Source organism: Chionomys nivalis, chromosome 12 (assembly GCF_950005125.1).
Source record: "Chionomys nivalis chromosome 12, mChiNiv1.1, whole genome shotgun sequence".
Taxonomy (NCBI): domain Eukaryota; kingdom Metazoa; phylum Chordata; class Mammalia; order Rodentia; family Cricetidae; genus Chionomys; species Chionomys nivalis.
This window is the reverse complement of record NC_080097.1, coordinates 56,754,873-56,769,604: the sequence shown is the minus strand read 5'-3', so window position 1 is coordinate 56,769,604 and position 14,732 is coordinate 56,754,873. Positions and strand designations below refer to the sequence as shown.

Below are 14,732 nucleotides of genomic sequence, written 5' to 3'. Positions count from 1 at the left end.
GGAAGAAAAGCCCAGAACTGACACGAGACTGCAACCCGGACCATTGAAGTGCACACGAGTGGCTCAAATAGTACAGGACTTCAGTTGTATTCATTGTGCAGATCAATTTATTATGAGTTTTCAGCCTTGCTACCCACTCCATGTGGGTCTCGCCTGTATCTGGACAAGCTAGTCAGGCACAGCTGGTTTCAACCACCTGTTAAAGGGGCTTCATGCTTCTTTTGATCCATGGCAGGAAGGACACAACCTTAGTGAAGATACCTGAAGAGATGGTCTGGTTCTTTCCATAGGATAAAACTCCATAAGCTCTGTTGTTACACACGAGGGGTCCCCCAGAGTCGCCCTGTTGGACAGGCCAAGGAAGAACTGAGCATCCTTCCCCTCGCTCTGCCCTCCTTACCTCCTCCTGGAAAGGTTAGCTGTTAGGTCAGGGCCAGGACAGATTTTTAAACTCCCTCAGTACCACAGCTCCATGGAGGGAGGCCCCCCTCTTCCTTCTAGCTCAATCCAAGGTTTCCCCCGAAGTCCTCAGGGACACTCAGAAACAATTTATGTTGCTTTGGGATGGCGGATGTTTCCCCATCTTTCTCTCTTGCTAACCCACAGAGGGACGCAAACCTGCTTTTGGGATGTCCCTTTTATGAGCTGATGCTTGAGGGTTTGGCCATTATCATAAATAGCCCTCTCCTAGGTTCCTCTCTCCCTGCATTTTGTCTGTCAAATGCTTAAACAAACCTTGAAAGCAGCCTCTACTTTCTTCGGGTCTCCAGCACAAATCTGCATGGTTTTGGAATAGCGGCAGAAGAGTTTTTTGCATTTCTGGTCATCCTGGATGATCAATACAGCCTCTTGTAGGATGGTAGTTCCTTTGGTGTCATGAAAGGACTTCCTCCCCCAGCCAGTCAGGTAGCATACATTCCCAACCTTCACCTGGGCATTGGCCCTGGGCAGGGGGAGGGGCCTCACAGCTTTGGTCCTCTTGGCCTTCCTTTCCAGCTGTGGGAGAAGAAGCAGGAGACAAGAGCTCAGCCAGGAACCTGCTGGCCTGGAACCCTTTGAAAGAAAGAGTAGGAGAGAGGGAGGGAACAAGATGAGAGCAAAATGGGAGGGGCAAGCCCTGCAGCAAACAGAACACAGGCACCAGGAGTGGTGGTTGAGTAGGGTATGGGAAGAGGTGTGTGAATTGGGTGGCAAGTCTAACCTTTAAGAGCATGATGTCATTGGAGTTATCCTGAGGATTATAGGCTGGGTGAGGGATGGCTTCTGCCACAGGGATGATCTGCTGGGTCTCCTCCGGGATGCTGATATCGTGGGCTCCAAGAGTGACGTTCATTGAGCTGCAGAGTGCAAATGGGAGATGTGCAGTGAGAGAGGACACAGGGCAGGAGCTGTAAGAGGCTGGGCAGACAGGGTGGGGCTCTAGCTGAGGGGACTTGAGGAGACAGAATGGGCTCAGGCTCTTTGTTTTGTGAGGACAGTGGTTCCAGAAGACTTCCTCTGGTTTCTAGAAAACATTACACATTTGCATTGACTCTTAATGTGTACTTTCAACGTTGGACACTGCTGTAGTCTGACCAATGTAGCTGCTTTCAACTCAACAGTGCTGCTGCCTCTGGGCTCTCACAGTTTGACCTCAAAGTTTCCCTGTTGTCATCCTTCCATTTTCACAGCCCTGCCCTCTAGTGAGCTCTCACAGAAGCATCCACAAGTAGAGGATGGAAACTCCTGTTGGGGTCTCAGAAAGCATGGCCTAGCTCCATCTCCTTACCTTCCCATGCAGTGAGCAGCTGTCAGCACAAAGTTGTCTTTTACCAGGAAGCCTCCACAGCAATGCCTTTTCCCATCATCATGAAAAGATGCAATAAAGGCCATGTAGGGGCGGGAGTGGGGCTTGACCTCATGGCCCCCGATGATCTCCTCTGAAAGAAAAGGCTAGAATATGAGGTGTCTGGGAGCAGCAGATGAGGGAGGGAGAGGTGAACAGTGAGATCTACAGTTCCCCAAGATTGTTGTGGACAGAATTCCTTGTACATAGAATGATCTTTGCTGAGTCTGAAGCCTCAATGCCCTGTTCTGAGAAGGGGTGGGTAGGACTTGTCCTCCAGCCCCTACTTTACAAATACATGGAGGGACAAACTTCTTTCTTCATGATGCTAGAGACCAAAGGGATGCTGAGTGGCTCATGTTAGTCTTTCTCAGTAAATGGGTCGCCGTACGCCTCTCCTGTCTTGATTTCTGCCAATTTGTCACCTTTTATTCCATGCTCTTTGGAGAGGGATTTTCTAAAGTTCTCCTGTTCTGGTGCCCATCATATCCTAGGTTCTCAGTAAAAGAATTAGCTGTGTGGAAGAATGATTTTTACTTAGCAGGAGGGATGGTGGCTCAGAGCTCATTGGAATCATAGCCTAGGGGATACTGTAGGATTCCACTGGCCTAAAGAGAATAGTTGGTGACTGCAGAAAGAAACGGACGGGCCAACCAAGACAAGACTGCAAATAGAGCAATGTACAGGCATATTGTCAACCTGGACCTCTAGATTTAGCAGCCTGAGGGTGGAGATTAATAAATAATGCTAATATTCATCAGCTGGTTGCCTTACATCATTGCTGGCTGATGATTAAACCTGCCCTTGGTCTGGGTTCAGGTAAGGTCAATGATGTATTGTTTAGTAAGCTTACGTTCTCTGCTACTACTCTTTGGGGTTGATCCACTCCCCAGGCGACACGAAGAGCAGGGAGAAGCTAGTGCCCACCGTGTCCTCTGGGGACACCGCCCTTCTTCAGTCCTTGTTGACGATCTAGACGGTGACAGGCTTCAGGTCTGGGTTGGTCTGGGACCTGAGATTGAGGAAGCTCCTGGTTCACTGCAGGAAGTTCCTGACTAGAGCGGGCAGAGACTCCACAGAGGTATTATGGGATGGCACCTCTGGAACCGGAGGTTCACTCACCTGCACCAGCTCCAAGCGGCAGAAGAAAGGTCAGGAGAATCAGGACTGCTGCCATCTTCTTAGGAGGCTGCTCGAGTTGGAGGAGGACAGAGTGGACACAGCCCTTGAAAGATGAAGGAGGTGAGCGCTCAGTGACCTCACAGGCATTTTAAACCTGTGCACCTCTGCTCTGATTGGCTTTAGTAGCTAAGGCAGTTTCCTGGTTTGGGTAAAACTGACACAGTAACCACATTGACATCCTATGAGCCAATCCTGGCTAAAGACCAGGAAAAGAGAGTGTTAAGGTTGTGGTTGAGGAGGGCCTGAGACCCCAGGAAGTCTACTCTGTCTGAGACAAAAGTGTGGCTTTTCTTACCTCTTACATTTTTTTCCATTCTGGTAAGATCATTTTTAAATTTTTTTGGTTTTTTCTTTCTCCCTTTTCTTTTTTAAAAAAATAATGCTGACCCCCAATTTACCACAAAACTGCTATAGCATTATTTATACACAGACACAGTTATAAAGTACTTATTAAAAGCTGATACTGCACCATATTTGGCAAGGCAGAGTTTCAGTATTAACCTCTGAGACTTCTCATCATACTGAGGAACCATCTGTTGGAATAGTCTGATGAATTAATCTTCACTCATTCTGACTCTCCTAAACTGCTAGGGTGTCACAGAGAAAGCAAGTGAAGCCTAGTGACCAATGATCGTGTCTACTGTCTTGTATAATTAACTATACTAACAAATCACAATAGAATGTATTGGTTACCTGTTTACTTTGTATTGGCATTCATCTCTCAAGAGCTCAGTAGGATTAGATCTGCATTGACTTCTCTGCTGAGGACTTCAGTGAATTTCCTACAGTGTTGCTTTGGATCTTTAATAGATAAACAAGATCCTTGATTAGTCTTGAGTGGTTGTTTAGTGGACTAGATCCAGGAGTGAGACAGACAGGGATCCAGCTCTTGAAGAGGCTGATAACGACTGGAGTGAGCTGAGGATCTGAGCCTAGGGCATGTGATGGGGAGAGCTGTGTGAGATCAGCTCTGGGAGTTGAGACAGGCTGGCCTTTCCCTAAGAACAGAGGTGTGTGTGTGTGTGCGTGTGTAGTGTTCATATGTGCATGTGCGTGTGTGCATGAATATGTGTGTGTCTGTCTGTCTGCCTGTCTATGTGTATGTGTGTGTGTGTGTGTGTGTGTGCGTGTGTTTAAGCATGCACATCCAGAACAATCCCAGAGCACGCTGGGTCCTGTTTATCTCCACAACTTTATGTTTTTCAGAGATTTTTGAATTTCCTTTTTCATATTTGTATCCATAGAGGCTTTCGTGTCCCAGCTGTTAACTGCACTCCAGATATTAATTGGATGTAAATTAATCATTCAGTCCAGGGTTTGAAACTCTGTGTTATTTTTGGGCCACAATAAGGGACAGCTGTTTGGGGATACACATTACTATACTATATTTTATATATATATGTGTGCGTGTGTGTGTGTGTGTGTATGTTATAACAAAAATTGCTAAGTCATCACTGAAAAGAAACCATGTATAAACGATACATTATCTGCACATACAGGTATGCAATAAAATCCTTACAAAATATAATAATCTTAATTATATGGTATCCATGTTAAGGGAATTTTTTTAACCATGGAATGGGCTCCAATTTAGTGATATCGAATAACTAAAGTGAACACAGCTAAGTAGTAGTATTTATTTTAGTGTGATTTCTTCCTAAAAATAAGGAGAGCAGTGTTGGCAAACCCTTTAATTCCAGCACTCGGCAGGCAGAGGCAGACATAGCTCTGTGAGTTCAAGGCCAACCTGGTCCACATAGTGAGTTCCAGGATGCACAAGGCCACACATAGAAATCCTGTTTCAGGATAGAAAAAAAAAAGAAAGCACAAACAAACAAAAATAGTGAATGAGGACAACACAAACTTTATGGGCCATTTGACATTGCTTTGGAAAAGCAAATAGACTTGTTAAATACAACTGACTTGCTGGACAGAGCTCAAATCTCAGTGAATTCCTGAGGTAGGGTGAGATATTTTGGTCATAATTTTACTGTTACCATTTGGAATTATTGAAAAATTAAAATATAAGCATGCCATCAGCCATTATCCTTCTAACTCCTTTCAGGTTGCTCTATCCCATTCAGATTCAAGGCCTCTTATTCTTTAATTACCATTCTCTCTCTTTTTCTCTCTCAACATTCACAGTGATGAAAATATAAATCCAGCTTACAGAGTCAGTTTATTATTGCTTGAATTTGTATTTATTTTAGGTCTGACCACTTGGGATTGGATAACCATTAGGGGCTCATCTTAGAGGAAGACTATTTCTCCCTTTCTTGGCACTTTATAGTTTGTTGCTCTTCATCTTGAGATGGGGCCCCCTGGTATTTCCCCAACCACTTTGGAAGGTCTACTGGTGTTGTCATTGTTCAGATCTTATTTAAGCAGTCATATTGCTTAAATTTCACAGGTGTAGTTCCCTCATCATGTCTAGAGGATATCTACATCGAGGATTTATCTATGGATTATATGTATGTGTCTGTGTTCCGTGGGGGCATGTGCATGTGAGCACACACGCCCTTGGAGCCCAGGGGAGCTGAGGTTACAAGTGTTACGAGACATTCAACATGGGTGCTCAGAACTGAACTAGGGTCCTCTGCAAGAGCAGTCTCTACCATTAATATGTCTGAGCCATCTCTCCAGGCCTGCATGCTCAATTCCTGAGACCTGTGACTCACAAGTGTAGGTGCTATGAAAAGCTGATGGTGTGAATCCAGTGTGACTGTGAGGGTGAACTCTTGTTTCAGAAAAGGTGCTGTAAGAGGCTCATGAATGTAGAGAAGGTCCTGTAAGAGACCCATAAATGTCGAGAACGAACATGATTGAAGATATTTTTAGGTTGAAGGCAGGATTGCAGATATAGGCATTTTTAATTGAAACTCAGCAGGGAACTTTGGCAGATAATATATATGCTGATAAAAATGACCTTGCAGTTATACCAAATAGTGATATTATTTCTGGAAATCTTGATATCTGTTTTCAGATTTCCTGTCAAATGTAATAGCAAGGTCACTGTTTACAAACCGGTATTGAACTGGATTGAAATGCAATTAATTGCCTTAAATTGAGCTTACCATAATACCACCTTCTCCTGGAGCACTTAGGTATAAAACATGGTATTGAGATGTTGGTTTTTCCATTAAAGATGAAATAAACAGTCAAATCCACTAAAAGGTCAATCTGATATTGAGTTTTCATTCCCAAATTCTGGCATAAATACTGTTTACAACATTGTAAGTAACCTAATAATGTTTTGGTAATGTCCACAGAATGGCCACCTTACTTCTAAAATGTAAATGATTTCATCATAGTTACCATGAACACTTTTCAGGAATTCCTGGCATTGGAGATGATTAAATCCCTTGTCCCTTATGAAACTCAGTACTGGAAAGATTACCCAGTTTATAATGATTTAGCATTAAATTTCCTTTTAGAACTTAGCTTGTCTTCTTTGACAATTTTATATATGTATCCAATGTTTTTAGTCATTTTTGCTCAAATTCATCCCCTCTCATCCCGCATGATTCCCACTGAGACCTTCTTCTTTATTCATAAATTTTCTTGATGACATCTGCAAGGACACATCATTAATCATGATTATCGTGTGGTAATTGCACAGTCTTCTGTTATTTTACAAGTTCCTCTTATTTTCCTTTGATTTACATTTTTAATTTATTTGATTTGTTCATTCCTTTACTTATTTTTGAGACAGGGTTTCTCTGTGTATCCCTGGCTGTTGTGGAAATTTCTATGCAGACAAGGTTGGGCTTTATCTCGGAGACCCAGCTGCCTCTGCTCCCCAGTGCTGGGATTAAAGTTTTCTCCACCACTGTCAGGCTGGGTCTGTCTCTTTAAACTAGCATCACTGGGCAGCAGCAGCAGCTGTACAAGTTAGGTTGATTATGGACAAAGCAAACAACTTCGATATATTTTCCACTGCCCCATACAAAAAGGTATTTATTAGTGTCTTTCAATGGCATTATTTCTTCAATGACGTTAGCTCCCTTATTGCTACCTGGAACCAGAATATCAGGTTGGGCTGTTCTTAGCATCAGCACTGCAATCCATCCCCAAAGAATAAGATTTAACGTCAGTACTTGTGGTCTCCAAAGTTCTTTGGTAGAATTTTTTTCTCAGTGTGTTCTGTTCTCTTGGTTGTAGTCTGGTGAAACCCAATGAGTTTATTAATAAATATTCCGCACTCCTTAGGGCATATCAGAATTGGAACACTATTTGTACACCTCTCAATGGAGTCACTAATACAAAATGGTTTGCATAATTTGTTTTGTTTTATTATTTTAAATATAACCACATAACCACATGTCTAGCTTTTTACCACAGAGCCTATCTAACCAGCTGTGCTGGGTACTTTCTGTCAACTCGACATAAACTAGAAACACCGGAAGAGGAGCCCTCAATTGAGGATTGTGTCCATTAGATTGACTGTGGGCATGTTTGTGGGGTACTTTTCGGTTGCTAATGGCTTGAACTGGGACTAGCCTACTGTGGGTAGTGCCATCCACGGGCATGAGGTCCTGGGTTGTGTAAGAAAGCAAGCTGAACCAGCAGGCAGCTTTCCTCTGAGGTTCCTGCCTCTGCACCTGCTTGAAAGCCTGCCTGCCCTGACTTCCATCAGTGATAAAGTGCAGGTGGGACATGGGAGCCAAATCAACCTTTTCTTGGCCAAGTACTTTGGGACAGTGTTTTAAATAGAATAAAGAACATAACTAGAACAGGTGTGACTGTCTCTTTAAATGTGTTGTGCTTGTGTGTAAACATGTATGTTAGAGTATGTGTCCCGTGTCTGTATGAGTACAGAGGAAGATGTCAGGATCCTATACTGTTTTCCATCTTAGTCCTAATACCAAAAAGGAATTCTTACTTGTTTTCCAAATACCGTTAAAAATCCATTTGGCAAGGTAGATTAAAATATCACTGATAACCTCTGTTTGGTTTGCTACGTCTCCATGAACATATAATGCTGCCAGTTTGACTGTCTTCACTTGGAAGAAAAAACATTGGCTAGCAGCATCACACTGCAGTCATGCATGTTTAGCAACATGAAGAACAAATATGCTTATTGCACAGCATTAGAACAACATTCTCAAGAACAATACAATACAGTTACACACACATCAACACACGCATGTGCCCACCCACCCACCCACACACATACACACACACACACAGAACTGTAGTAGAGGGAGAGAGAACTGGTGTGCGTCAAAGCCGGCCACAGCAATGGAATTACTACACCAAGGCCATATTCTCTAATATCCCTGAGCAACCGCATCAGCTGGGAACCAGGTGCTCAAATACATGAGCCTAAGAGGGACATAGTCTCTAAAAACCACCAAAGGAAGGTGGTATGGGACACAAATATGAAACAGAAACTCTATATTCTCTAAGTCCACAGGAATGGTGCTTGCAGAAGTATGACATTGGACAGAACAATGTAGGTATAACGGTATATCTTCCCCAGCACAATTGAGAAGACCACTGTTCTCGTGTCTGTTCTGGGTCCTTCAGGGGAGTCTTATGCTCTCTGGCTTGCTGGATTGCAATGTCCAGGGGGAGCAGAGAAGTTGGGTCTTGATGAATTGAAGCATTTCCTCTCCCAGGTGTAGAATATCATATAGATGTTAGGGGAGCTGAATAAACTCTCTGCAAATGGTGAGGACTGGGAGACACATCCACAGACTAGAGGAATCTGAAGCAGTTTGTATTTATGACATTTACAGCCCCTGAATCCACTCTAATGTGGGCTCAAGGAAACAAAGCATTGTGGCTTTGACACCTTCACCATGCAGTAGTGGGAGGAGCCCAGGAATTTCTCTCCAGAGGGAGTCTAAGCATGGGCTCATCTTTTGTGTTGAAAATCATAAAGTTACTGACCACAGATTAGATATCATTGAGGTCATTTGCTCAAGGAATCCTGGGCTCAATTCAGCCTCCATCCCGATATCTTTGATGCTGTTTGTCGGGTTAGTTACTACCTTTTGGTAGAAAACTATTTTATCTCCTCTCTAAAGTATAAACAATAATGGTTTTCAACATTATTTTAAGCCATAGAACCTTCTCCTCAATGTAAATAGGACATCTAAGCTGAATATGCATGTGACCATGATATTTAATATGCAATTTTCTTTGATTGTGTCCTCTTCTTTGTATTTGTTGTCTCCAACGGAGCTGGGTCCTTAGTCTGTCTCCTGGGCAGGATTTATTTTCCTGTTCTCTGTCAGAAGATGTGTGCCACCTACATGTCTTCCTAAATAAAAGCTTGTCTTTGAAAGCTACCTGATACAAATGGAGATTTTATTCCATCTCCCAGAACAGTGTGACGACGCTCTGTCTGATTGAGATAAGGAGGCATTAAGTAGTATCTACCAATCAGGACAGGACCCTGAGCCAGGGATCTTTGAATATTATGATTATTTAAGTTAATTTAAGAATTCTTTTTTTTTCAGAAGTATTTCAAAGTTTTAATGGAAAATAATTGTAGTATGAGTAATTTACTAAAATATTTCAAATTATTTACATTGTGACCTCAGCTGTGTTGCTTATTAAGCTACACAGCTGATGTGAGCAGTTTTTTTTAATTAATTTATTTATTTATTAAAGATTTCTGCCTCCTCCCCACCACCACCTCCCATTTCCCTCCCCCTCCCCCAACAAAGTCCCCCTCCCTCGTCAGCCCTAAGAGCAATCAGGGTTCCCTGCCCTGTGGGAAGTCCAAGGACCACCCACTTCCATCCCAGTCTTGTAAGGTGAGCATCCAAACTGCCTAGGCTCCCACAAAGCCAGTACGTGCAGTAGGATCAAAAACCTATGCCAAGAATTCTTATTTGTTTGTTTGAGACAGAGTCTCTCTCTTATAGCCTTGGAGTCAGACATCTGCCTCCCCAGTGCTGGATTAAGGCAAGAGCATTCATGCCTAGAAGCTTGGGTTTTTTTTTTTTTAAAAAAAAAACAATGTGAATCCAACATAGGGAGACTTTTATTTAAGAAAGAGCCACACATTCTTGCTACAGTTTCATGCCAAGAACTTCCTAACAATGAGAAGCCCAGGTAGACTTAGGAATTATGGATGCAGCAGTAACCAAGAATGTTGAAACATCACAGGAACATCTCCACACCTTTTTTCATTTCTCTTTATTTCACAGCCTCCTGATTCATATTTAGTTCTGTTTCTGAATTATGTTTCTGTATATGTGCATCTCATAGGATTTAAATCTGCATAGTGATTCTGTTATCTGCTACCTTTCAAATAAATACAAAGAGGCAGTCTTAGTTGGGTTATTTTCTATTTACTGCCAATTCCTGGTGGGGTGGAATGCCGATTTTCTGAACAATTTCCCCTAGAAACAAACTGCCTAAGGCCATTTGTAAACCTCATACACTTCAGTGTTGACTGATGGAAAAGTAGAGATTTTCGTTCTTTTGCCTTGGGTATGTCGAAGACTGACATCGACCAAATGACACGCAGGGCACCATAGCCTAGCTGGCAATGATTGAGATGAACAAGCTCAGAGGAGCTCATGCTGCTGAGAGACCCTGATGCTATGGATGCTGAGCACATGGGGAGGTTGGGATTTGAGTGAGCTGACTATGAACAGCTTCCCTAGATCTGAGCATGTGGGAGGTAAGATAAAAGGTGTTGGACAGACATTGAGAGCCCTGGCCTGCATGGAACCTCTATGATGACACTTCTGGCCTGGATATTTGTGAGCCCCCTCCCTGCCAGGCCATGATTTAGGCTGACACCACAGCTCTGAGATCTAATGAATGGGATCACGTGTGGATCTGGGTGTCCTAGGTAGGGGGATAAGAGGTAGGGACGTGTTCAGATTATCTTGGACTTTATAGCATAGACGCTGATAACTCATAAAAGCAGGCATAAAAAAGATGGGGGTGGAGCTAAGAGGCTGGAGGAAACTTGGCCCTGTTTTCAGAAGTTGATACCAAAATGAATTCTAGATGTAAAACAGACCTTTCTGAAATTGCTGTCACTTTAAGGATGAAGCTATAGGACAGAGATACCCTGCCCGGGAAGACCATCTACAGTGACCTCAGCTCTGTCTTCATATCTCCAGGACCAATGGAGCTTTTCCTCTCCTTTCTTCCATATGACACAGAGGAGGGGAGGACAAATGTACATGCTGAGCCCCATGAAAAGAGACACCCATGCTCAACTTTGGGCCTGTCAGAGGGCGGGCACAGCAAAGTGAGACTGGTACAAACACGGTGTGCAATGGCCATGCCTGACATTTGGGTCGAGGACGTGTATGGTGTTGGAGTGAGCAGAGAAGAAAAGTAGGACTTTGGTTTGCTAAGGAAAGAGTTGGTCCCTGTGAATGAGCAGGAAGCCAGTCTTTCAATGCTGAAAAGTGGCGTTTATTGATTTGGTGGCTTCTGTCCTAGGAGAGTCCTGGACTCAGCTGTAGGGAAGGTGGTGAGTCAGGGAGGGGTCTGGTTTGCTCTGTAGTTAGCTATGTTTTATCATTTTCTGTATCCAGGATAGGAAACTTGACACTCTAGTGTAGGTTCCTGGTGCTGAACCATCCTTACAGGCCAAGGACACAATGCCTGCAGCTCTGTTTTTACACACGAGAGGCCCTCCAGAGTCCCCCTGTGAATGGAGAAGGGTCAGAGAGGACTGAGCTATTGTTCAGCCTAGTCCCCGCCTCCCTCTCACATCAGGGCTCCTCTCCAAGGTGTATGAATTGTGTGTTGAGAGAAATGGAGGGCAGGCCTGGGGTCGTTGGGGTTCCCATTCTGACTGTGGACAGAATTAGGGCTTCACCTCCCGCCGGAGCCTGGCCTCTGTCCTTTCTCCACTGTGATGATCTACTCCCTATGAAGGTGTGTCAGACCCTCAGCTCCAGCCTATTGTTTAAAAACATGGGGGCAGGTGAGTGAGCCTGATGTGAGCATGGAGGATCAGACCATTGACAAATATGGGTGCCTGCTCTGAGGAGACCCCTGCTTATGATGATGACACACAGAAGGAGCTCTGCTTACTAAAGCCTGGGACGGGGAGTCAGGAGGACTGTGCAAATCCTGCTTTATGCTTGCTGCCTTCACCAAGGCTCCCTGTCAGCTCTGAGAGCCTAGTTAGTTACTGTGACTGCTGTTCCAGGAAATAAGATAATGGCCAATGGGGAAAAGAGTCCCTTGATTTTGGTCCCTAGGTTCCAGATTGCTTTTCTCCTCCCATGGAGCCCAGAGAGGACAATCCAACTTACGTTAAAGGTAGCTCGATTGATCTTTGGGTCCCCCACACAGATCGCAGTAGCTTTGTTGTAACGACGATGAAAGCGGAACTCACACTCCTCATCCTTCTGGACTGTCAGCTCTACTGCTTGCAATGTATCTGGGAGTTTACCACTCGGAGACACCATTCCCCAACCAGCCACATAGCACACGTCCCCTGGCTTCACGTGGACATTACTCCTGGGCAGCCTGAGAGTCCTCACAGCTTCAGTCCTCTTTGCCCTCCTCTCCAGCTGTGGGGAAAGAAGGATGAGAGAGCAGCTCTGTCAAGAGACTGGTTCCTGGGACCCAATGAAAGCCAGGATGTCAGGAAAAAAAGAACAGAATGAGAGGAGGAGGAGAGGGGCAATCCCTGCAGCAAGCAGAGCACAGAGAGCTGTGCTCCCAGTTCTCACCTTTAAGAGCATGATGTCACTGGAGTCATCCTTAAAATTGTAGTATGGGTGTGGGAAGGCTTTAGCCACAGGGATGATCTGCTGGGTCTCCTCCTGGATGCTGATGTTGTGGGCTCCTAGAGTGACTCTCATTGAGCTGCAGAGAGCAGAGTGCAGATGGGAGATGTGGAGTGAGAGGGGACACAGGGCAGGAGCTATAAGAGGCTGGGTGGGCAGGGTGGGGCTCTAGCTGAGAGGACTGAGGAGACAGAAGGGCCTCAGGGTGTGAACCACTGCTCTTCCTTTACAAGAACACTAGACTCCTGGGAACTTGCTCTTGTTTCCAGGCAATACTCCAAAGTTTGCATTGACTGTTAATGTGTACTTTCAACCTCAGCCACTGCTGTAATCTGACCAGTGTATTTGCTTTCAACTCAACTGTGCAGCTGCCTCTGAACTCTCACCCTTTGACCTCAAATTTTCCCTGATAACAGACTTCCACTGTCAAAGCCCTGCCATGCAGTGAGCTCTCAGAGAAGCATCCAGGAGTAGGAGATGGAAACTAGACCTGGGGAAGCATATCTCCTTCTCCTCACCTTCCCATGCAGTGAGCAGCTGTCAGCACGAAGTTGTCTTTTACCAGGAAGCCTCCGCATCTATAATTTTTGCCATCATCATTCACATATTTAATAAATGCCATGTAGGGGCGGGAGTGGGGCTTGACCTCGTAGCCCCCGATGATCTCCTCTGAAAGAAAAGGCAGAATATGGGGTGTCTGGGAGCAGCAGATGAGGTAGGAGGGAAGATCTAGGGAGAGGTGAACCGTGAGATCTACACTTCCCCAAGACTGTTGTGGACAGAATTCCTTGCACATAGATTGATCTTTGCTGAGGCTGAAGCCTCAGTGCCCTGTCTGAGAAGGGGTGGGTAGGACTTGTCCTGCAGCCCCTGCTTTACAAATACATGGAGGGACAAACTTCTTTCTTCATGATGCTAGAGACCAAGGGCATCCTGAGTGGCTCATATTAGTCTTTCTCAGGTAATGGGTCTCCTGATGCCTTTCCTGTCTTGATTTCTGCTAATTTTGTCACCTTTTACCCCAAGGTCTTTAAAGAGGGATTTTCTAAAGTTCTCCTGTTCTGGTGCTCATCATATCCTAGGTTCTCAGTAGATGAATTAGCTGCATGGAAGAATGATTTTTACTTAGGTGGAGGGATGGTGGCTCAGAGCTCAAGGGAATCAGAGCCTAGAGGATATTGTAGGATTCAGCTGGTATAATGGCAGTAGGTGGGAACCTGCAGAAAGAAGTGGAGGGCCAAGCAAAACTAGATGGCAAAGGTAATGGAGTGTACAGCACAGGCATCTTGTCACCCTGGGCCTCTAGATTTAGCAGCCTGAGGGTGGAGATTAATAAATACTGCTAATATTCTTCAGCTGGTGGTCTTATGTCATTGCTGACTGGTCATAAAAGCTGCCCTGAGTCTGGGCTCAGGTAGAGTTATTGGTGTACATTTAGTAACTTTGCATTCTCTGCTTCATCTCTTTTGGGGGATGATCCACTCTCTATGGGACACGAAGAGCAGGGAGAAGCTAGTGCCCACCGTGTCCTCTGAGGACACTGCCCTTCTTCAGACCCTGTTGAGGATCTAGCCAGTGACAGGCTCCCAGGTCTGGGTTGGTCTGGGACCTGAGGTTCAGGAAGCTCCTGGTTCAGTGCAGGAAGTTCCTGACTAGAGCTGGGCAGAGACTCCACAGAGGTATTATGAGATGGAATCTCTCTTGGACAGGGGTGTTCACTCACCTGCACCAGCTCCAAGCGGCAGAAGAAAGGTCAGGAGAATCAGGACTGCTGCCATCACCCAGGAAGGCTCTCAGGTTGGAGGAGGGCAGAGTAGACACAGCCCTTGAAGGATGAAGGAGGTGAGCGCTCAGTGACCTCACAGGCCTTTTAAACCTGTGCACCTCTGCTCTGATTGGCTTTATTAGCTAAGGCAGTTTCCTGATTTGGGTAAGATTGTCACTGTCACCACATGATATCCTATGAGCTAATCCTGGCTAAAGACCAGGAAAAGAGAGTG

General features: G+C 44.8%; 2 protein-coding genes across 2 annotated transcripts; both read right to left on the bottom strand.

Moving 5' to 3' along the window:
- Window positions 1-119: 119 nt before the first annotated feature.
- On the bottom strand, window positions 120-3,005 carry LOC130884899 (granzyme F-like). The gene is made up of 5 exons (XM_057786195.1): window positions 2,948-3,005; window positions 1,769-1,919; window positions 1,202-1,337; window positions 736-996; window positions 120-343 (listed from the first exon to the last, which is right to left on the bottom strand). Exons 1-5 carry the CDS (start codon window positions 3,000-3,002, stop codon window positions 200-202), a joined length of 747 nt encoding a protein of 248 aa, XP_057642178.1. The 5' UTR covers window positions 3,003-3,005; the 3' UTR covers window positions 120-199.
- Window positions 3,006-11,418: 8,413 nt separating this feature from the next.
- On the bottom strand, window positions 11,419-14,602 carry LOC130884936 (granzyme C-like). The gene is made up of 5 exons (XM_057786265.1): window positions 14,456-14,602; window positions 13,251-13,401; window positions 12,676-12,811; window positions 12,253-12,513; window positions 11,419-11,636 (listed from the first exon to the last, which is right to left on the bottom strand). Exons 1-5 carry the CDS (start codon window positions 14,508-14,510, stop codon window positions 11,493-11,495), a joined length of 747 nt encoding a protein of 248 aa, XP_057642248.1. The 5' UTR covers window positions 14,511-14,602; the 3' UTR covers window positions 11,419-11,492.
- Window positions 14,603-14,732: the final 130 nt, after the last annotated feature.